The sequence below is a fragment of the Suncus etruscus genome, chromosome 3, assembly GCF_024139225.1.
Source record: "Suncus etruscus isolate mSunEtr1 chromosome 3, mSunEtr1.pri.cur, whole genome shotgun sequence".
Taxonomy (NCBI): domain Eukaryota; kingdom Metazoa; phylum Chordata; class Mammalia; order Eulipotyphla; family Soricidae; genus Suncus; species Suncus etruscus.
The window spans coordinates 164,197,872-164,220,308 of record NC_064850.1 but is presented as its reverse complement, the minus strand read 5'-3'; the positions used below and the strand labels follow the sequence as shown (position 1 = coordinate 164,220,308).

The following is a 22,437-nucleotide window of genomic DNA, read 5'->3' as shown; positions in this document are numbered from 1 at the left end:
TTCAATATTTTACAGTATCCTTTCAAAAGTAACCGCAGGAAACTCCCCTCCATTCATCACTTACTAAATGCCTCCTAGAAACCAGACACAACTTTTCTTTTCCCTAACTAACTTTCCTTGACAAAGTTGATATAAAAAATAAATTATTTTTGTTGTTTCATTTTTGGATCACATTGGGCAGTGCTTAAGGTACTTCTGGCAGGCTCGGGAAATACATAAGGGGCACGGGGAATTACCTGGGTCAAGTACTATCATAGCCAAGACTATGAGTCTTTCATTTGCAAAGCACACAGAATAATGCTGACATATATGAGGTAAATATATTTACTTGTCAAACTTGAGTTCCTGATTCCTGTGTAAAAGACCCTAGGTTCAATCCCCAAACCAAAAACAAAACAAAAATGCCAGTAATGTGTCAAATGAGTCAGTAGATTCTGAGTGATGCCTGAAAGCTTTTTCTTTACTTTTTATTTTATTTTATTTTATTTGGACCTCTCAAGCTGAGGGTGTTTAGGCCTGGGAGTTACACCAATAGTCCTTGGGAGGAGAAGCAGGATTTTCTCACCTAGTATATGTAGAGAGGATTATGTCTACAAAAAGAAATGCTGCTTGAACTGAGCTTTTTTTTTTTTTTTTTTTTTTTGGGCCACACCCTGTGACGCTCAGGGGTTACTCCTGACTATGTGCTCAGAAGTTGCTCCTGGCTTCTTGGGGGACCATATGGGACGCCGGGGGATCGAACCGCGGTCCGTCCTAGGCTAGCGCAGGCAAGGCAGGCACCTTACCTCCAGCACCACCGCCCGGCCCCTTGAACTGAGCTTTTAAGTTAAACATCTGTAGATGTTTTAATTTAAACATCCATAATGTTAAGTGATACTTTTTTTTTTATCAGAATTGTCTTATTTAAGGGACTAGAGAGTTAGTATGGAAGGTAAGTACTGCATGTGGCCAAAGTGGGACTGATCCCTGACATCCCATATATTCGCCTAAGCCTGGCAGGAGTGATAATTGAGCATAGAGCCAGGAATAAGCCCTGTCCACTGTGGGTGAGACTCAAATAACAAAAGAAATGTTTTACTTAAAAGAATTTTTCTTGGTAACAAAGATAGTACATGGAGAAGACACTTGTCTTGCAATGGCCAATAACGGTTCAATCCCTGGCATTGCATATGATTCTCCTAGCACTGCCAACAGTGATCCCTAAGCACTATCAGGAAAGAACCCTAACCCAAAAACTAAAATTACAATAAAAAGGCTTTTCTTACCTGGTTACCTGCATTCTGTTTCCAAAGGTGCAATGCTCCATGAAAAGCATGTGCAATAATCATGGAGCCATCTTCACTGAACTGGCAATCATAAAATCCCAGTGTATTTCCACCGACTTCACCTACTCGAACCTAGGCCATGAAAAACCAATTCTTAATAGTTCATTTTTCCCACAACAGAAAGCATCCAGATTTAAATTTTCACTTACTAAACATATGCAAAAAGTAAAAAACTTCTGTGCTAGGAATATAAACTGGGGATTACAATATTTGGAATGTACCCACCCCAAAGTACTTTGTATTTGTTATGTGCATGTTAGGGCTTCCAGTCTTTAGTGTCTTATCTCTCTGGCTTCATTGCTTCACTAACCTACATATATGGAGACCTCCACGAGAGGCAAATAAAGTATGCCAGCAGCCTGTTACCCTCTCTTAGATTTGGTCAGCCCTGTATCAACTGAAGTCAGAATGAAATATCCTGAGACAGGTTCAATTCTCAATGTGGCCCACATGAGTAAGCTGAGGACTGTTGAGCGTAAAAACTTATACCACTACTGAATACTCAGTTTTAATTGTTAACATTGGAGAAAATGTCTTTAAATTAAAAAAAAAAAAAAAAAAGATTAAATAAGTATTTTGAGACCCAATTTGCTGTTTAAGTTTCCAGCTTTTTACCTGTTCTAGCCAAACACCTGACTCTTTGTCTGGAGCCCAGAGAATCATGGTTTTATCCATTGAAGCAGACAATAATTTCATTGGCTGCTGCAGAATGCCATCTAAAAATAAAAAGGAGATGAATAAGCATGTTTGTAAGAAATAGTTAAAAAAAAAAACCACTGGGGCCAGAGCAATAGTACAGTGGGTAAGATTCTTGCCTTGAACATGGCCAACGTAGGTTCCAACCTGGTCTCCCATATGATCCCCTGAACACTGCCAGGAGTGATTTCTGAGTGTAGAGCTAGGAGTAACCCTTGAATATCACCAGGTGTGGCACCTCCCCCACAAATTTTTTTAAACAAGAATGACAAGAACATTCACTGTAGCAATGTTTATAATAGCAACTTTTTTTTGGTTTTTGTTTTGGAGCCACACCTGGAAGTGCTTAGGGATTACTCCTGGCTCTGCACTCAGAAATCATTCCTGAGGGGCTGGAGAGATTGCAGAGTACTAGGGCATTTGCCTTGCACGCACCCAATCCAGGATGGACAGTGATTCAAATCCAGACACCGTGCCTGCCAGGAACAATTTCTGAGTGCAGAGCCAGGAGGAACTCCTGACTGCCGCCAGGTGTGACCTTAACCCCCTACCCCCCAAAAAATCAAATCAATCCTGATAGGCTCAAAAATCATATGGGATGCCAGGGGTCAAACGGCATGCAAGGCCAATGTTCTCCCATTGTGCTAGCACTCCAGTCCCTAATAGCAACATTTTGGAAACAAATGTCTACCATTTGAAGAAAAGATAAGTAAACTGGAATTATTTTTTGTCTGTTTTGGGGCCACATCTGGCAGTGCTTAGGCTTTCTGTCCCTATGTCCAGGAAATCTCTTCTGGCAGTGCTTGGGGATTATACTGTGCAACAGGGATCAAACCCAAATCAGCTGCATGCAAAACGAGAGTCCTACCTGCTATACTTGGACCCATCAATCAAGTGTTACAGTACAGTATAAAGCTATATGAATCAACACAGCTACATCCCCAAAGACTAAAAAGCAAAACTTGCAAGTTACACAAAGATCCAAACATATTAATACCATGTCTTAATAATTATAAAAATTATAAAAATGTTTATGGCTTCATAAATGTGTAATATATAAAAACATGCATGAGGATGACATGCATTTGATTCAGTATATCATCTCTAAAGAGAAATGGCAAAGGAGGAAATATAAAGGGAATTGATGAATACAGTCTCTCATTTAGTTTCTTTTGCAGGGTTGTAGAGATAATGTAATGCAGGGGTGGCCAACAAGTTCGACACAAAGAGCCAAAACTTTAAACTGTGAAAGTCAGAGAGCCACACCACACAGTGACCTGCCAACACAGACAAACACTCACACAAAAGCATCTAATTTGAACAATAATCTATTAAACACATATTGCATTTTGCCATTTTGAGTGAGGGTCAAAATCCTGCAGTGATGGTGAGGGTGTGCTGCATCCTCCGCACTAAGAACTCATGGCCAGATGTGACCCAACATGTGACACACAGGTCACCCCACTCGCTGGCCTGTGCAGTTGTTCCGAGGGATGGGAGACGGACTCTGCGCTCGGAGATCTCTCCTCAAAGATCTCTCCTCCTCAGAAGCAGCAGAACAAAATCCGAAGTTGGCAAAGAGCCACAGGATACAAAATAATGATAAGAGGCAAAGAACTGCATTCATTTTGGCCGGGAGCCGCATGCGGCTCAAGAGCCGCGTGTTCGCCACCCCTGATATACTGGGTAAAGCACCTGCCATGCATATGATGGCATATACCAGCACAGTATATGATCCTCAAAGGAGAACTAGGAATTGTACCTGAGCACAGACTGAGTATAGTCAAAATAACTTAAACAAACTTTTTAAATTAAAATTATAAAAATAAGGGGCCGGAGAGATATAGCATGGAGGTAAGGCATTTGCCTTTCATGCAGAAGGACGGTGGTTCGAATCCCGGCATCCCATATGGTCCCCGTGCAAGCCAGGGGCGATTTCTGAGCATAGAGCCAGAAGTAACTCCTGAGAGCTGCCAGGTGTGACCCCAAAACCAAAAAAAAAAAAAAAAAATTACAAAAATAAAACTGCAGCAAATGCCATGATTATGATGCAGCTGATCCTTGAACAACACAAATTCAAACCAAGTCCACTTATACTCGTAGGGCAGAAGAGGGTCATTTTGGAGCTAGAGTGATAGCACAGAGGTAAGGCATTAGCCATGCCAGGAATGACCCCTGAGCACCATGAGGTGTGGCCCAAAAAGGAAACAAAATGAAACAAACAAAAAAAATGAGGTTTTTTGTTTGTTTGTTTTTCATTTTGCAGACCATAACCTGAAGTGCTAAGGAGCTATTCCTGGCTCTATACTCAAGGGTCATACTACTGTGCCTAGGGGAACATATAATACTGGGATGCTTGACCCAATGGAGTGGGGAGACTTACCTAGCGCAAAAGTGGTTTCCTAAAATATTCAGTATTCTTACAATTATTTTTGTTTTTGTTTTTGGGCCATACCAGGCAGTGTTCAGGTTACTCCTGACCCTGCAATCAGAAATTACTATTTGTGGGCTTGGGGGGAACTATACAGAATGCTGGAGATTGAACCTGGGTTGTCCACATGCAAGGCAAATGACCTAACTGCTGTACTAGCTCCCACTCCAATTCTCAGTATTATTAATCAATGGTAAATAAATATAAGCTGATTTAAAAAATAAACAGAGGGACCTGAGAAATAGCATAGCAGTAGGGCGTTTGCCTTGCATGGAGTCGATCCAGGATGAATAGTGGTTTGAATCCTGGCATCCCATATGGACCCCGAGCCTGTCAGGAGCAATTTCTGAGCACAGAACCAGGAGCAACTCCTGAGCACCACCAGGTGTGACCCCAAAATACAAAAAAAAAAAAAAAAAAAAAAAACAGAAACATGCTGATACATCACAGCACTGTAAAGGTTATTTTCTCATGGGAACAAAGAGATTGCATAGTGGTAGGGCGTTTGCCTTGCCTGTGTGGCCAACCTGGGATGGACCCAGGTTCGATTCCCAAAATGATATATGGTCCCCGAGCTTGCCAGAAGTGATTTCTGAGTAACACCTGAGCACCACCTGTATGGCACAAACCACCCACCAAAAAGTTATTTTTTCTTTCTTAGGACTTAAAATACTTTATTTTCTCTAGGTTACTTCATTGTATGAATACAGTGTATTAGACACATAATATGCAACTGGTTATGTTCTTGGCAAGGATCCTTGTCAATAGTCAATAGCAGGCTATAAGTAGTGGCATTTTAGGGGAGTCCAAAGACACAAGGAGATTTCAACTGCAAGGGAGTCAGTGACCCTAACCCACACATTGTTCAAGGTTGAACTATATGATAAAAGCTGAGTGGTGGCTATTTGAGCATGAACTGCTAATTTCTATTCTATTTCTTTCTCCTCAGGGACTCCCAAGCAGTTCTTTTTTTTTTTTTTTTTTTTGGTTTTTGGGCCACACCCTGTGACGCTCAGGGGTTACTCCTGGCTATGCGCTCAGAAGTTGCTCCTGGCTTCTTGGGGGACCATATGGGACGCCAGGGGATCGAACTGCGGTCCGTCCTAGGCTAGCGCAGGCAAGGCAGGCACCTTACCTCCAGCGCCACCGCCCGGCCCCTCCCAAGCAGTTCTTAGGAAGCTCAGGGCCCCTCTCAGTCAACTGCATCAATAATTTAATGCAAGGCCCCAGGATGCAGCGCTTTGCCAGGTTTCTGAAGTGCTAGAGATACCTAAGCTACTCCATGAGTGTGCAGGAGCCTCCACGGCCACACCAGGGAGTACTTGGGGAGACCATATGATGCCAGGGATTGAACCAGGTTTCATCATAAACAAGGCATAGAACTTTACTCAGAAATGGTAGTCTGGGGATCAGAGAGATAGCATGGAAGTAGGGCATTTGCCTTGCATGCAGAAGGACGGTGGTTCAAATTCCAGCATCCCATATGGTCCCCCAAGCCTGCCAGGAGCGATTTCTGAGTGTAGAGTCAGGAGTAACCCCTGAGTGCTGCCGAGTATAACCCAAAAGCGAAAGGAAGGAAGGAAGGAAGGAAGGAAGGAAGGAAGGAAGGAAGGAAGGAAGGAAGGAAGGAAGGAAGGAAGGAAGGAAGGAAGGAAGGAAGGAAGGAAGGAAGGAAGGAAGGAAGGAAGGAAGGAAGGAAGGAAGGAAGGAAGGAAGGAAGGAAGAAAGAAAGAAAGAAAGAAAGAAAGAAAGAAAGAAAGAAAGAAAGAAAGAAAGAAAGAAAGAAAGAAAGAAAGAAAGAAAGAAAGAAAGAAAGAAAGAAAGAAAGAAAGAAATGGTAGTAGTCTGGTAGTGTGGTGCTCAGGAATGACCCTTCAGTGCTGGGGTGAGAGAGGAGAGAGAGGAGAAAGAGAAGAGAGGAGTGAGAAAAGAGAAGAAAGAAGAGAGAGGGAGACACAGAGAGAGACAGTTTATTCATGCAAGAATATAGGATAGGGACAAAGGAGTTTATTTTATAAACCAAAACCAAAAGTTTCAGTGTTAAATCTATTTCTTTTTTTTTTTTTTTTTTTTTGGTTTTTGGTTTTTGGGTCACACCCAGCAGTGCTCAGGGGTTACTCCTGGCTGTGTGCTCAGAAATAGCTCCTGGAAGGCACAGGGGACCATATGGGACACCGGGATTCAAACCAACCACCTTTGGTCCTGGATCGGCTGCTTGCAAGGCAAACACCGCTGTGCTATCTCTCCGGGCCCGTTAAATCTATTTCTTTTGAAATATACTATACTAGCAGTGGTTCTCAAACTATGGCCTGTGGACCAGACTGTATTTGTTCCCATTTTGTTTCTTCGCTTCAAAATAAGATATATGCAGTGTGCATAGGAATTTGTTCATAGTTTTGTTTTTAATTATTGTCCGGCCCTCCAACAGTCTGAGGGACAGTGAACTGACACTCTATTTAAAAAGTTTGAGGACCACTGCACAAAGGCTAGGTGGATTGGCCAGAGACAGGACAGCAAATAGGGTGCCTGCCCTATTTGACTGCCCTACATGACTGATCAGGGTTATATTCCCACCTTCCTATTCAGTCCCCTGAATACAGCCAGAAATGATTCTTTTTTTTTTTTTTTTTTTTTGGTTTTTTGGGCCACACCTGGTAATGCTCAGGGGTTACTCCTGGCTATGCGCTCAGAAGTTGCTCCTGGCTTGGGGGACCATATGGGACACCGGGGGATCGAACCACAGTCCGTCCAAGGCTAGTGCAGGCAAGGCTGGCACCTTACCTCTAGCGCCACTGCCCGGCCCCCAGAAATGATTCTTAAGTGCAGCACCAGGAGTAACCCCTGAGCACTGCCAGGTGTGGCCTAAAAACTCAATAGAAAAGACTACGCAGATTGGCTAGAAGAGACAACTCAAGAGATTGGAGTGCAGCCTTTGTATGAAGCAGTCCTGTGTTCCATCACCAGCACCACATGGTCCTTGAAACATCATTAGGAGTAATCTCCAAATACTGAGCCACAAATAACCCCTGAGCATGTCCAGGTGTGGCATGAAAAACAAAAAGATCAGGTGAAAACTTCCAACAGCAAAAGTTAAGAGGTGTGGTGGTTTCTGCATCAGAGCACCCTACTTTACTCACTTAAGAGCACAATTTTTTTTCGTGTCATTAGGTCACACCCAACTGCAGGAACACACTTCTCAAAGGAATTAAGTTACAGCAGAACAAGGCGTAGTATTACACTTTGCCAACTTAAAATCTTAGATTTGAGATTTTTTAATCATACTAAAACATAACCAAGGTCTGCAGAGATAGTACAATGTGTGGGAGCATATGCCTTGCATGCAGGAGATCTGAGTCCAATCCTGGCACCATAGGTCCCCCCCCAACAGCACCAGGAGCACAAAGATGGAACACAATCAAGTGCGGCACCCTCCCCCCAGAAAAATCTCCATTTTATCTTAATAGCTTAGAATTCTGTTCATAAGATTCAACTGAAATGAGCTTTGCTTTTCTTCCTACCTCTATAAAACGAAGGTTGCCAATGAACGGCATTTACCCAGTTTTCATGACCAGCCAGTACAGTCTCCAGAGTAACTGCAAATGCTGTTTTAATACCTGGAACACAAAAGGAAGTTTTTCTCCTCAAAGCTGTTCTGAAAGAAACATTTTTCAAATTAAGTTTGCCTGATTATGTCACTCACTAAATTAGAAAACAAGATTTAGTCAACATAAAAAACCATATATCCGGGCTGGAGCGGTGGCGCAAGTGGTAAAAAGTCTGCCTTGCACACGCTAGCCTAGGAATGACTTCGTTCCATATGGTCCCCCAAGCCAGGAGCAATTTCTGAGCACATAGCCAGGAATAACCCCTGAGAATCACCGGGTGTGGCCAAAAAAAATAATAATACATTCTAAATTTTATTAACTTTACTCACTATTTAAAATCACAAGTGAGGGGGTTGGAGAGATAGCATGGAGGTAAGGCGTTTGCCTTTCATGCAGAAGGTCATCGGTTCAAATCTCAGCATCCCATATGGTCCCCCGAGCCTGCCAAGAGCGATTTCTGAGCGTGGAGCCAAGAGTAACCCCTGAGCAGTGCCAGGTATGACCCAAAAACCAAAAAAAAAAAACAACAAAAACCCACAAGTGAGGGGCCAAAGGTAAGATATTTGCTTTGTATGCAGCTGACCTGAGAGGGAAAGACCCAGGTTCGATCCCCGAGCCTGGCAGGAACGATTTCTGAGCTCTACCAGGTGTTGCCCCCACCAAAAAAAAAATACTCACGGGCCCGGAGAGATAGCACAGCGGCGTTTGCCTTGCAAGCAGCCGATCCAGGACCAAAGGTGGTTGGTTCGTATCCCGGTGTCCCATATGGTCCCCCGTGCCTGCCAGGAGCTATTTCTGAGCACACAGCCAGGAGTAATCCCTGAGCAACGCCGGGTGTGGCCCAAAAAAACAAAAAAAAAACAAAAACAAAAAACAAAAAACAACAAAAAAAAAAATACTCACAAGTGAGGAACTAGAGCGATACAAGGATAGGGTGCTTGCCTTGCAGGTACTGAGTCTGGGTTTTATGCCCAGCAACCGATATGACCCCCTGAGCCTGCCAGAGTGATCCCATCCAGAGCACAGAGCCAGAAGCAAGCTCTAATCATCATCGGTGACCCCCCCCCAAAATAAATAAAATCACAAATGAAAATTCTAAAGGTCTATAAACTTTTTTCTTCTTGGTCATAAATAAAATTTAAAAGCTTGTTTCACTGTTCATTTGGAGGGATAGTTACTATTATACTGCAATTATAAAGTAAAAACCTTTCTGATAGACTCATTCACTGTCCAAATGTAATTCACTGTCCAAAAGTCTAAATACCATCTTTGTAAAAAAAGAAAGTCAAGGAGCTGAAAAGTAGTACAGTGGATAGAGGTAGGGTATTTGCCTACCTGGATTTAATCCCGGCATCCTAAGCACCACAGGAGTAATTCCTGAGTACAGAGTCAGGAGTAACCCCTGAGCACCACCAGGTATGGCCCATAAACAAAAAAAAAAAACAAAACAAAAAGTGAAGCCAGTATTTTTGTCTTTAGAATTACTAATGACAATTAACATTAAAAACCAAGGACATACCTGGGTTCAATCCCCAGCGTCCCATATGGCCCCCCAAGCCAAGCGTGATTTCTGAGTGCATAGCCAGGAGTAATCCCTGAGCATCATCGGATATAACCAAAAAAATAAATACAAATATATTCCTATCCAAGGAACCAGGAATGCAGGGATGTGGTTCAAAGGTAGCAAGGAAGCTTTATGTTTGAGATCCCCAGGAGAGTGGGGGACATGGGGAACATTCAGACAATGGAAGAGGGAAGTAAAACAGAGGTATCAGATCCTAGCGCATATGAAATCTTACCTTTAATAATATTGTAAACTCACGGTGCCTAATTTAAAAAAAAGGTAAACACAAAAAGAACCCTCCAACACACACAATTTCACTAATAATAAAAAAAATTACACTAAGTTGAAAAATTACATTAAAAATTGTGTAGCTCCGTGTAATGTACACATGAATGGTCATATTTAAAATACTGAATTTGGTCCCCACACAATTTCACTAGGATAATTTCTTTCACATCTAGCACAATTCTCAGGACCACAAGTACAATCCCCTAGCACTAAAATACTTAAAAACTTATATTTGGAAAGAGCAACTCATAGTATACTAATTATAATATTTCTTGATTTTCCCTGTAAAATGTTACCAACAATCTCAATTCTAATCGGCTCTATAACCAAAATATTAATAACATTAAATACTCCTGGATAAAAAATACCCATTGAACTAACTTTGGGGGGTGGGGGGGAGTTGGGCCACATCCGGCAGCACTCATGGGTTACTCCTGGCTTTGTGCTCAGAAATCACTCCTGGCAGGCTCAGGGGACCATATGGGATGCCAAGAATCGATCCAGAGTCTGTCCGGGGTTGGTTGTATGCAAGGCAAATACCCTACTTCTGTGCTATTGCTCTAGCTCTGAAACAAATTTATTTATCTAATTTTTGAGCCAAACCTGGCACTATTTAGGGTTCATTCTTGCCTCTGCTCTTTGGAATAACTCCTGGAATATATACAGGGTGTCAGGAATCAAACTTGTGTTGGCATTGTGCAAGGATAATGCCCTACCCACTGTACTATTGATCTGGTATACATTAAGAAAGAACTTTTAACAAATACATATTTAGTTTTTTGTCACTTATGATACGTTGTTCTTTTATGTTTTGGGACCACACCCACAGATATGTTCTTTAATAAAACTGACAATTCCCATTAGTCCTTTAAATATTTCTTATACTAAGTTCAGTAAATATTTATAAATTTATCTCCTGAGAAGACATCGAATTATCTTCACGGAGTTATTTAAGTCTCACTATAAGGGGTTGGAAGAAAAACTATGTTTCAGGGGCCAAGACAATAACACATTGGGTAAGGTCTTACACATGGCCAACACAGGTTTAATCTTTGGCATCCCATTTGTTCCCTTGAACCTGCTAGGAGTGATTTCTGAATGCAGAGTCAGGTATAATCCCTGAGCGATGCCAGATGTGGCTCAAAAAATCTAAAAAAGTATTGTTCATAGATGAAGAATGACTCATAGTTAACTAGTTACCTCAAACATCTCCATTAATTACTCACCTTCATTTTCTATAGCAAAAGTATTTTCTTTCAGTCTTATATTATCATCTTGAGTTTCTATACATGTTGGTTTGATGTAGAGCTTCCATATTCTTATCAGGCAATCTTGTGAACAGCTTGCTAGGAAGAGGTCTTTACCTATTTAAAAAACAAGTTTTACTGGGCTGAAGATATAACACAGTAGGTAAGGCATGTGACCAGCTCAGGTTCACTCCCCAGATTCCAATATAGTCCTCCTGAACTCACCAGGAATGATTCCTGAGTGCAGAAACATGAGTAAGTCCTAAGCAATGCTGGGTGTGGCCCCAACACAAAAATAAAAACAATAAATAAAGTTTTGTTGTTTTAAATATCATGCTTTTATTAAACATACATTTATTTATTTAGGTTTTGAGGCCACACCCAATGGCACTCAGGGGTTACTCCTGGCTCTGCACTCAGAAATCGCGCCTGGCAGACTTGGGGGACCATGTGAGATTCCAGGCAATTGAACCTAGGTCCATCCCAGGTTGGTCGTGTAAAAGGCAAATGCCCTACCTGTTGTGCTATTTATTGCTCTAGCCCCTAAATATCATACCCTTAAACTTAAATGTAAAACTTTTTCCTTCACAATATGCCTTTTATTTTTTACTTTTTTTTCTTTTTTCTTTCTTATGTATTTTTGTTTTTGTGCCATACCTGCTGGTGTACAGGTGTTACTCATGGCTCTGTGCTCAGGAATCACTCCTGGCAGGCTTAGGGAACCATATGGGATGCCAGGGATCAAACCTGGGTTGCCTGTGTGCAAGGCAAATGCCCTGCCCACTATGCTATTGCTCCAGCCCTTGCCATCTGCCCATTTTTAGGTTCTTAACAATTTTGTTAAGAGATTGGAGAGACAATTGAGGTAGTAAGGCACTTGGTTTGAATGTAGCCAACCTGGGTTCACTCCCTCACCTTTCACCTGGTTCCGAGCATCACCAGAGATCATGTCTCAGCACAGAGCCAGGAACATCCACTAAATCCCACTGGGTGTGCACTTCCCCAAGAACAAAATAAAGTGACAATGCTTCTTTTTTTTTTTTTTTTTTTGGTTTTTGGGCCACACCCGGTAACGCTCAGGGGTTACTCCTGGCTATGCGCTCAGAAGTTGCTCCTGGCTTGGGGGACCATATGGGACGCCGGGGGATCAACCGTGGTCCGTCCAAGGCTAGCGCGGGCAAGGCAGGCACCTTACCTCTTGCGCCACCGCCCGGCCCCGACAATGCTTCTTTACCTTTCAAATAATAATCACTATTATCTATATAATGTTAACAAATTACTATCATCTGGTATTACTGATATTCTTATATGCAGCCTATAAAGTTTTACAAAGAGCTTCACAAGAGGAGTGAAAAGATAGTACAGGGCCAAGGCCCTTGCACATAGTCTCCACAGGTCAATCTCTGGCACTGCAATGATCTCTTACCCCCTCAGCACAGAGTCAAGAGTAGCGCTAAGCTGTTGAATAAGGCCTAAAACAGATATTCACAAGGATTTCTGCATGTGTAACCATCAGTGTCCTACTTCGTCTTCTACTACCCCAGTCCAAAGTTAAAAGAACAGAAGGTAGGTATCCCCTTTCCTAGCTGTAAGCAGAAAAATAAAGAATACATAAAACTAAAATGAGATTTTCATTTACACTACCCACATTTCTCCCCATCATATACACTTTAGTAAATGTCATACTGACCAAAGGCTGCCCACTCCACACCTCTTATCCAGTCCTCATGTCCACACAGAACAAGAGCTTTCTGAAACTAGAAAGAAAAATAATCAGATTCAGTGTAAGAATTTACTATTTTCATGTATATCAGTGATCTCATTTGGTCATAGTCCTAGTAAATCAACTATTTTTACTGGAGAAAATATGTGATTAAATATTAGACAGAAGAACTGAAGCGGTAGTATGGCAGGTAAGGTTGCATGCTTGCTTTAATACTGGGTTGGTCCATATGGTCCTTCAAGGCCCACAATGGTCACTCAAGCCTCACCAAGGGTGATCCCTGAGTACAAAGGCAGGAAGAAAACCAAATCATTGCTATGTATGGCCCAAAAACAAAAAAACAAAAAGTTCTTGTAACTAAAAAATGTTATAATTACCTAAACATGAATATTATCTGTAGACTTAAATTACTCTAATACTAATCCTCTCCTTTCCAACCTAACAACTGCTGTTTCCCCTAACAACTGCAGATTTACTGACCAATACAACAGTCACTTTGGATTATTAGTTAATTACAACATCCCCCATATTCTAAACTTCTGAATACAATTTAAACAGAACATAATGGTAGTCCCTTAAAAAATATCATTAATGGGCCCGGAGAGATAGCACAGCAGCGTTTGCCTTGCAAGCAGCCGATCCAGGACCAAAGATGGTTGGTTCAAATCCCGGTGTCCCATATGGTCCCCCGTGCCTGCCAGGAGCTATTTCTGAGCAGACAGCCAGGAGTAACCCCTGAGCATTGCCGGGTGTGGCCCAAAAACAAAAAAAACAAAAAAAAAATTATCATTAATTACCTGCTCATCTTGTTGAACAAATAAATGAATTTTGCGGTCATCATCACCACAGGCTAATATAAGTGCTGGAGAGAGAGAGAGAGAGAGAGAGAGAGAGAGAGAGAGAGAGAGAGAGAGAGAGAGAGAGAGAGAGACAAGAGGCTGTAAGTATCTCATCACATATTTTGATTGTCACTTATACTAGAGTCTAAGTTCTAAGAAAAGATACTGGCTTCTAATTCTCAACACTAGACAAAATTGGAAGTGCTCAATACATGAGTATAAACCTTTTTTTTTCCAAAGTAATGTTTTATTTAGGTTTGTTCCAGGAACAGATACAGTATGTGGTGCTTTTTTTTTTTTTTAAATGTATTTATTTAGTGCTCGCTTCGGCAGCACATATACTAAAATTGGAACGATACAGAGAAGATTAGCATGGCCCCTGTGCAAGGATGACACGCAAATCCGTGAAGCATTCCATATTTTTAGAAAATGTATTTATATTTATTAATATAAATTAAATATATGATTTTTAGTTTTATTTATATTTATTTATTTGGATTTTTGGGCCACATCCTATGACACTCAGGGGTTACTCCTGGGTATGTGCTCAGAAACCGCTCCTGGCTTGGGGGACCAAATGGGATGACAGGGGATCGTACCGAGGTCCATCCAGGGTCAGCTGCATGCAATGCCATACTACTACATCATCGCTCCAGCCCCTATTATATTTATTTTTATTAATAAATTAAAAATATGGATTTTTATTTAAGCACCACGATTACAAACATGTTTGTAGTTGGGTTTCAGTCATAAAAAAAGTACATCCCTTCACCAGTACAACCTTCCCACCACCAATGTCCCCTATCTCCTCCCCCACCCTCTCCTATCTTCAAGCCAGGCATTCTTTTTCTCTCACTCACTACCATTATCATGATAGTTGTTGGAGAAGTTATTTCTCTAACCAATCTTTGTGGTAAGCTTCATATCATGGGCTGGTCCTTTCAAACCTCATCTCTATTGTTTCTGAATATTATTACCATACTATCTTTTATTTTTATTAAGTCCCACGGATGAGTGAGACTATTCTGTGTCTATCTCTCTCCCTCTGATTCATTTCACTCAGCATAATAGTTTCTATGTCCGCTCATGGAGTATAAACACGTTTAAGATATTCTGTTAACGCCATGCCAAAGGCCTTCTTAACCAGGCCTAGGGGGGATGCGGGTTTGGGTGACCCCAGCACCCTTCTACTGCCTTGCTCCAGATCTCCAGGGCTTTCCCCGGACCACGTGCCTGGGCAAGCCAGCGAGGTGGGTCCCTTGGAGGGGCTTGAAGATTAATTACCCTAGGCTTTCCCCCATTCCCCACCCGGCTCCTTAGGGAGGGACTAGGTGGGGCCTTTGAACTTCCGGCCTCCCAGCTCTTGAAGCACCTCTTTCCTTCCTGGGAGCCGGGAGTCAATGCCAGCATGGGGTTCGGCAGTCCTCCGCCATGGGTTCTGAGAGTTGCTCAGTTGCACTAAAGCAGTCACTGGTAAATTTCTTACCAGTCTATGTTCAAAACTGCGCGGTGCCTAGTGCCCCCACGCGCACTATATACTTAATAGTATAAAATCATTATAATAATAATCCTTGATTATGTTTTTGTGTATGCAGAATGTCCATTTTGTACTCTGCCCTTTAGCACACCCCTACAAAAGCTCTTTTCTCTTTAACTCTCTCACCCTCTACCATCATTTCTGCACATTTACCCTTTTTAACTTTAGTACTGCAGAGTCCTAGTCACAGTCCAAAGTGGTGCACTGGAGTTAACACCCCCCCACAACTATTTCAAAAGGCATAAAATGGACACGTTATGTCTTTTCAACATTTTATGTGTGTTTTCTTTGACAGTTATAGCTTTTGCTGAATATTTTCTTATACAGTGATGATTTTCAATAGGGAATTGTTAAAAGAGTCCCTCAGTTTAATGTTTATGTTTGAAGCAAGTCACGGGTATTGTTGGACATGTTCTTACGCCCCCATATGCACTGATAACGGCACGTGGCTTTATTTCTTGTTTGCATAGGCACATTAAAACGGGAAAATACGGGGCCGGGCGGTGGCGCTAGATGTAAGGTGCCTGCCTTGCCTGCGCTAGCCTTGGACAGACCGAGGTTCGATCCCCCGGTGTCCCATATGGTCCCCCAAGCCAGGAGCAACTTCTGAGCGCATAGCCAGGAGTAACCCCTGAGCGTCACTGGGTGTGGCCCAAAAACCAAAAAACAAACAAACAAAAAAAAAAACGGGAAAATACTATACAAATAAGTTCTTATCTAATAGAGATGGGAACACACAAATCTTGTAGTGCAATGGGATCTTACACCCTGAACATTGACATAATGACCTGGCACAGGCCTCCGAAGAATGGGCATTCTCCATTCACCCCTGATCTAGGGAAGCCATCTATGAAACATCCAAGGTTGTCTATAACATCACCTGGAAGCAATCCTCTACCAGGGAAGACCTTACCGCTGCTCTAACATCGACCTACTCAAAAGAGACTTCCCTTAACACTAAGAAGACTTAACATCAACAACGACCAGCTTACTGGACAGGGCTTTCTGCATTGCCCTTTAATTGTGAAGTGAAACTAGAGGATGCTCCACACCAGCCTGACTTTAATGTAGGATATGCAGATTCCAGGATCTTTAATACAGAAACCTGATGCCAACAATAGAGACAGCATGAAAAATAAAACTGTATTGACACTACAGACAACAACTTGGATTGAACAAACTAGTTTGCCTGAAACCTAGAGTTGGTCTTATGCCAGGAAACTTCAGGGGTAGGGTCTCCTTGTATTTAGGCCAAGGCTTTTCCTTTCCATGTCCCCCATATTTTGGTGGGCCTAGGCAAACTATATTCGCCACTCTAACACCATTTACTGTGTACCTTTGACTCTAAACCTTAAAAAAAAAAAAAAAAAAGGGCCGGGCGGTGGCGCTAAAGGTAAGGTGCCTGCCTTGCCTGCGCTAACCTTGGACGGACCGCGGTTCGATCCCCCGGTGTCCCATATGGTCCCCCAAGCCAGGAGCAACTTCTGAGCGCATAGCCAGGAGTAACCCCTGAGCGTTACTGGGTGTGGCCCAAAAACCAAAAAAAAAAAAAAACAACTTTTTTTTTCGTTTTTGTTTTTTCGGGCCACACCCATTTGGTGCTCAGGGGTTATTCCTGGCTAAGCGCTCAGAAATTGTCCCTGGCTTGGGGGGACCATATGGGACACCGGGGATCGAACCGTGGTCCTGATCCTTGGCTAGCGTTTGCAAGGTAGATACCTTACCTCTAGCGCCACCTCACTGGTCCCACACTTAAACTTTTGATGTTAACTCAAACTAATATGCATGTGCATGAAAATGTAAAACAATACTATGTCTTCAATGTTTAAGGGGTCACATAAATTTCATGGCTTTAGATTGCTTTGTGTACTGCTAAGAAATGTTATAATGTACTACAATCTGGAGACTTGTGAACAAAGTAATTGTATATGGGTTCTGTTTTATCTTTCTTAATGTTCTTTGACTGTAAGTTCAAAATTTTGGCGTCAGCAAGGGGGTTTCTTCTGAGAACTCTGTATATGGGTGATTGTCCCTCCCCTGTAACTTTACCTTATCCTCTCTCTCTGCATCAGTTATCATAATTAAGTATAAAAAATTAAAAAAAAAAGATATTCTGTTAAATGGTCACCATGCAAACAACAGCTATTGAGTGAAAATTCTTTCCTCTGTTATTTATGAAGAGAAGCTCAAGCACAGTTGGGAGCAGTTTCACAGAGTTAGCCAGAGCTTATGAAAGGTTGTATGATTGGATAATGAAATAGAAGAGCTACTATAATTATAGCACATGTTTACTGCCCAAATATTTTTTTTTTTTTTTTTTTTTTTTTTTGGTTTTTGGGCCACACCCGGTAACGCTCAGGGGTTACTCCTGGCTATGTGCTCAGAAGTCGCTCCTGGCTTGGGGGACCATATGGGACACCGGGGGATCGAACCGCGGTCCGTCCAAGGCTAGCGCAGGCAAGGCAGGCACCTTACCTCTTGCGCCACCGCCCGGCCCCACTGCCCAAATATTTTTAGGGTATAATTGTTTCTTTAAGAACTACAGACTTTGGGCAATGGACAGATAGCACAGTGATAGGGCATCTGCCTTGAATGCAGCAGATTCGAACGGATGGTGGTTCGAATCCCAGCATCCCATATGGCCCCCTGAGCCAGCCAGGACCGACTTCTGAGAGCAGAGCCAGGAGTAAACCCGAGTACCACTGGGTGTGATCCAAAAACCAAAAAGAAAAAAAAAAAAAAGAACTACAGACTTTGAGGCTGGAGAGATACAGCGGTAGGACATTTGCCTTACCAGCAGCCGATCCCTTCTTTCCTTCCTTCCCTTCCCTTCCCTTCCCTTCCCTTCCCTTCCCTGCCTGGGTCTCCCTAAAAAAACAAAAACAAAAACAAAAAACAAGCAGCCGATCCAGGACAGACAATGGCCAGAATCCTGACATCCTATATGGTCTCCAGTGGAACTATTTCTGAGCGCAGAGCCAGGAGTAACCTCTGAGCAACACTGGGTGTGATCCAAAAACCAAAAAGAAAAAAAACAAAAACAAAAACTACAAGGGGCCGGCGAGGTGGCACTAGAGGTAAAGTGTCTGCCTTGCAAGTGCTAGCCAAGGAAAGATCGTAACCACGGTTTGATCCCCCGGCGTCCCATATGGTCCCCCAAGCCGGGGGTAATTTCTGAACGCTTAGCCAGGAGTAACCCCTGATCATCAAATGGGTGTGGCCCGAAAAAAAAAAGATAGAACTACAAACTTTGGGGCTAGAGAGTACAGCGGTGGGATATTTGCTTTACAAGCAGCCGATCCAGAACAGACAGTGCTTTGAATCCCGACATCCCATATGGTCTCCTGTGGAGCGATTTCTGAGCACAGAGTAAGGAGTAACTCCTGACTACCACTAGGTGTGACCCAAAACCAAACAAGAAAAAAAAAAAAAAAAGAAAAGAAAAAGAACTACAGACTTTGATTGGGGCTGGAAAGATAGTATAACAGGAAAGATGCATGCCTTGCATGCAGTCAAACCAGGTTCAATTCCTAGCATCTCATATGGTTCCCTGAGTACTGCCAGGAGTGATTTCTGAGAGCAGACCCAGAAGTAACCCCTGAGCATCAATGGGTTGTGGCCCAAAACAAACCCCCCCAAGAAAACTATACATTTTGTTCAAGAATTCTACAATAGAACAAAATTCATAAAGCAATTTAGAGATCAAACACAAATCATGTTAATATATATATGGTTCAAAGCTGTAAAAGACAAGATAATGAAATTAGTTTCCACAAATCAAAGTGAAAGTACAAGAAATTCTAGTAAGGGCTGGAGCGATAGCACAGTGGTACAGCATTTGCCTTACACATGGATAACCCAGGGCGGACCTGGGGATCCAGGTTCGATTCCCAGCAAGCTATATAGTCCCGAGCCAGCCAGGAGCAATTTCTGAGCGCAGAGCCAGGAGTAACCCCTGAACGCCACCAGGTGTGGCCCAAAAAAAGTAAAAAAAAAAAAAAATTCTAGTAGGCTTCAAGACAGAGTAGATGGAATAAAAATCTACATTATTGTAACAGAAGAGACAGTAACAGTGGTATGGCACTTGCCTTACTCATGGCCAACCCAGGTTCAATCCCCAGCATTCCATATGGTCCCAAGTCCACTAGGATTGATTCCTGAGCACAAAACCCGAGCACTGCCAGATGCGACCCCAAAACAAAAATAAAAAAGAAAAGAAACAGAAAAGGGTGCATTCTTCCTCTCAGGGAGACCTCACACAAAGTAAAATCACCATATGAAACCAAAGCTGCAATTTCTGCCACAGAGGACAAGAGACTAGTGGCTTCCAGGCACATCTCCACCCTCTCTTGTCCACCAAATCTGTCCTCTAGGTCACTCAGGAAGTAAAGGAATTGACACCTGATGGCTATCATCATTGTAGAGGATAATCAAAAACAGGAAAGACAGCTACTAATGAATCTTACAGCAAAAAAGAGAATTTCTTTCTGTTGGAAGATTTTAAGTGGTCTCGTGCAAATTGACACAAGGGGTGAAAAGGAAGTTGTCATCTCCAGATGCTCACAGAAACACCTTCAGTACTTTCTCAAACTATCCCAGAGCCCAATCTTCTGGAGAAATACTTAGTGTTCCCAAATCAGATCAATATATCAACACTGAATCTGATGAATGAGCTATCTATCTTGAATACATATCAAATCACCTAAATTCTCAACAGCTACCAAAATTCCTAATACCTCCCTTAAATTCGTGTTTAACACTCAGGTGATACAAATATTGAAAATAAAAGTAAGTTACCTGTGTCTGTTTGTTTCATAAAAATAATTAAATACACAAATCCAAAGGGTTGAGGAGGTAACTGAGTACACAATTAGCATGCAAAAGTCCTGGGCTCCTGCACCAATGGGAACACTGCCCCAACACTGCCAGATGTGGTCCAAAATCCAAAACATACAGAGATCCTCTGAGGTCTGGACATATTCTTTATATGGGAAGATAGAAAAAACATAGTACTCAGAATACTCACCATCAGTATCAGGCAAAAAAGATAAAGAGAGAGCCAGAGCGACTCCTTCTCCAAAGTTCAAGGTCTGCAGACATGTCACTAATAATAAAAAACAGCATGAAAAGGGTTTGAGCGGTAACACAGCAGGGAGGGTGTTTGTCTTGCACACTGCCAACCTGAGTTAAATTCCCAGCATCTCATATGGTCTCCCAAGCCTGCCAAAAGTGATTCTTGAGTACAAAGCTAGGAGTGAGCCCGGAGCACCACTTTGTTTTGGCCCCAAAACAAAGAAAGAAACAAACAGTATGAACAACTAAGAGAGTACTCATTCTTAGAGTATCATCACAGCTTGAATGTCAGCTGGCACAAAAAAATCAATTCTGAGCTCCAATTGCCCACGTGAATTTAAATGACATATTTTCGATATAGCTCCAAAGAATAAAATACATGAAAGAGCTACGAAGGAATTGATACTAAATCTGGTAAAGGGGGCTGAAGAGATAGTACAATGGGGTAAGGTGCTTGCCTAGTACACAGCTAGTTCAATCCCTGGCACCACATATGGTCCCCTGGGGAATCTCTAAAAGTGATCCCTAAGCAAAGAGCCAGGAGAAAGCCCTGAACACAGCTGAATGGGGCCCAAACCTCTCAATCCCCCTCCATTCCCATGCACAAAAATACAATTTGGTAGAGGAATTTTTAAAAAAGTGAAAAAGACGAGAATTATATTACTTTAAAATTACTTAAGGGCCCAGTGAGGTGGCGCTAGAGGTAAGGTGTCTGCCTTGTAAGCGCTAGCCAAGGAAAGGCCACAGTTGGATCCCCCGGCATCCCATATGGTCCCCCCAAGCCAGGGGCAATTTCTGTGCGCTTAGCCAGGGATAATCCCTGAGCATCAAACGGGTGTGGCCCGAAAAAACAAAACACACACACACACAAAAAAAGACTGAAACTATTAGGTACTTCTAGTAACTCTAATACTCTTCTGGTTCATTTGACTACTGCTTTTCCATTTATTTGAATTATAAAGCTCTAAACTTACCTTCAGAACCATTTGTAGACCAAATTTTAACAGTAGAGTCTGAAGCTGCAGAAACTATTATTGTATGTAGCTCAACATCTGATGCCTTCTTCTGGTATACAGCATGTACTGCATAAACAGGTCCTTCATGGCCTTGGAGATGGTTGGCTTTTAAAAGCTAAGTCAGAAATGACAAAAATATGACTTAAAATAAATTACCAGGGCTGTAGAGATAGCTCAATAAGCTAAGTATATATACTCTGTATGCAGAAGGAGGCTCAAGTTTGATCCCTGCCAACACATGATCCTCCTGAGAAGATCCCAGAGCACAGAGTTGGGAGTGATCCCTAGCATAGCCAGGTATGAACATGCAAATAAAACTTGGAAAAAACAAACAAACTAACAAACAAAAGGGATTAAGGGCCAGAAAGAGCATACAGGTTATCTGCTTGCCTTATACACAGCCGACCAAGGTTCAAACCCCAGCATGCTCCCCCATGCCAACCTGAGTTTTCTTACTTTCTTTTTTTGTTTTGTTTTGTTTTGTTTTCTTACATTTTTAAGCCAAAGGTTAATGATATTCTTTTGGTGTAGGGGCCATACCAGGCAGTACTCAAGGGTTCTTTCTGGCTCCACACTCAGCAATCACTCCTGTTGGTGCTCGGGAAACTACATGGGATGCCAGCGATTGAACCTGGTCAGATGTAAGGCAAATACCTTGCCCACTGTACATCTCTTTAGCCCCCAAAGTTAATGATTAAAGGAAGTTATTTCAGCAACTGTGTATGTATTAATTTACCTAGTAAGTAAGTGGCAGAGTTCTGCTTAATTGTGGAATCAATTGAGGAGGCACTTATTTTTATTTTTGTCTGTTTTTGGGCCACATTTGGTGGCACTCAGGGGTTACACCTGGCTGTGCTCAGAAATCGACCCTGGCAGGCTCAGGGGACTATAGGGGATGCTGGGAATCGAACCCAGATCCGTTCTGGGTTGGCTGCATGCAAGGCAAACACCGTCGCTGTGCTATGACTCTGGCCCTAAGGAGGCATTTAAATAACATCTATTATCAGACAAGTTATAGATGATACTTATCAGAGAAAGTGACAGAATCTCAAGGGGCTGGAGAGATCATACATTGGATATGTTTTTTATTTAC

The 22,437-nt window shown here is 42.3% G+C and overlaps 2 protein-coding genes and 1 non-coding gene across 4 annotated transcripts in view; 2 read left to right on the top strand and 1 right to left on the bottom strand.

The window, feature by feature from the left end:
- RPRD1A (regulation of nuclear pre-mRNA domain containing 1A) overlaps nucleotides 1-22,437 on the top strand; it is a 1,137,547-nt gene that overhangs the window by 1,009,843 nt on the left and 105,267 nt on the right. The gene's annotated exons all lie outside the window — the stretch shown is intronic.
- ELP2 (elongator acetyltransferase complex subunit 2) overlaps nucleotides 1-22,437 on the bottom strand; it is a 58,872-nt gene that overhangs the window by 24,316 nt on the left and 12,119 nt on the right. The window contains exons 4-11 of the mRNA XM_049769644.1: nucleotides 21,303-21,459; nucleotides 20,282-20,359; nucleotides 13,677-13,741; nucleotides 12,847-12,913; nucleotides 11,136-11,273; nucleotides 7,971-8,066; nucleotides 1,941-2,041; nucleotides 1,266-1,397 (exon numbers count right to left, since the gene is read on the bottom strand). Coding sequence (XP_049625601.1) covers nucleotides 1,266-1,397; nucleotides 1,941-2,041; nucleotides 7,971-8,066; nucleotides 11,136-11,273; nucleotides 12,847-12,913; nucleotides 13,677-13,741; nucleotides 20,282-20,359; nucleotides 21,303-21,459 — 834 coding nt within the window. The remainder of the gene's footprint in view (nucleotides 1-1,265; nucleotides 1,398-1,940; nucleotides 2,042-7,970; nucleotides 8,067-11,135; nucleotides 11,274-12,846; nucleotides 12,914-13,676; nucleotides 13,742-20,281; nucleotides 20,360-21,302; nucleotides 21,460-22,437) is intronic.
- On the top strand, nucleotides 14,036-14,142 carry LOC126005545 (U6 spliceosomal RNA). The gene has a single exon (XR_007494595.1). It is a non-coding gene; the product is annotated as a U6 spliceosomal RNA (small nuclear RNA).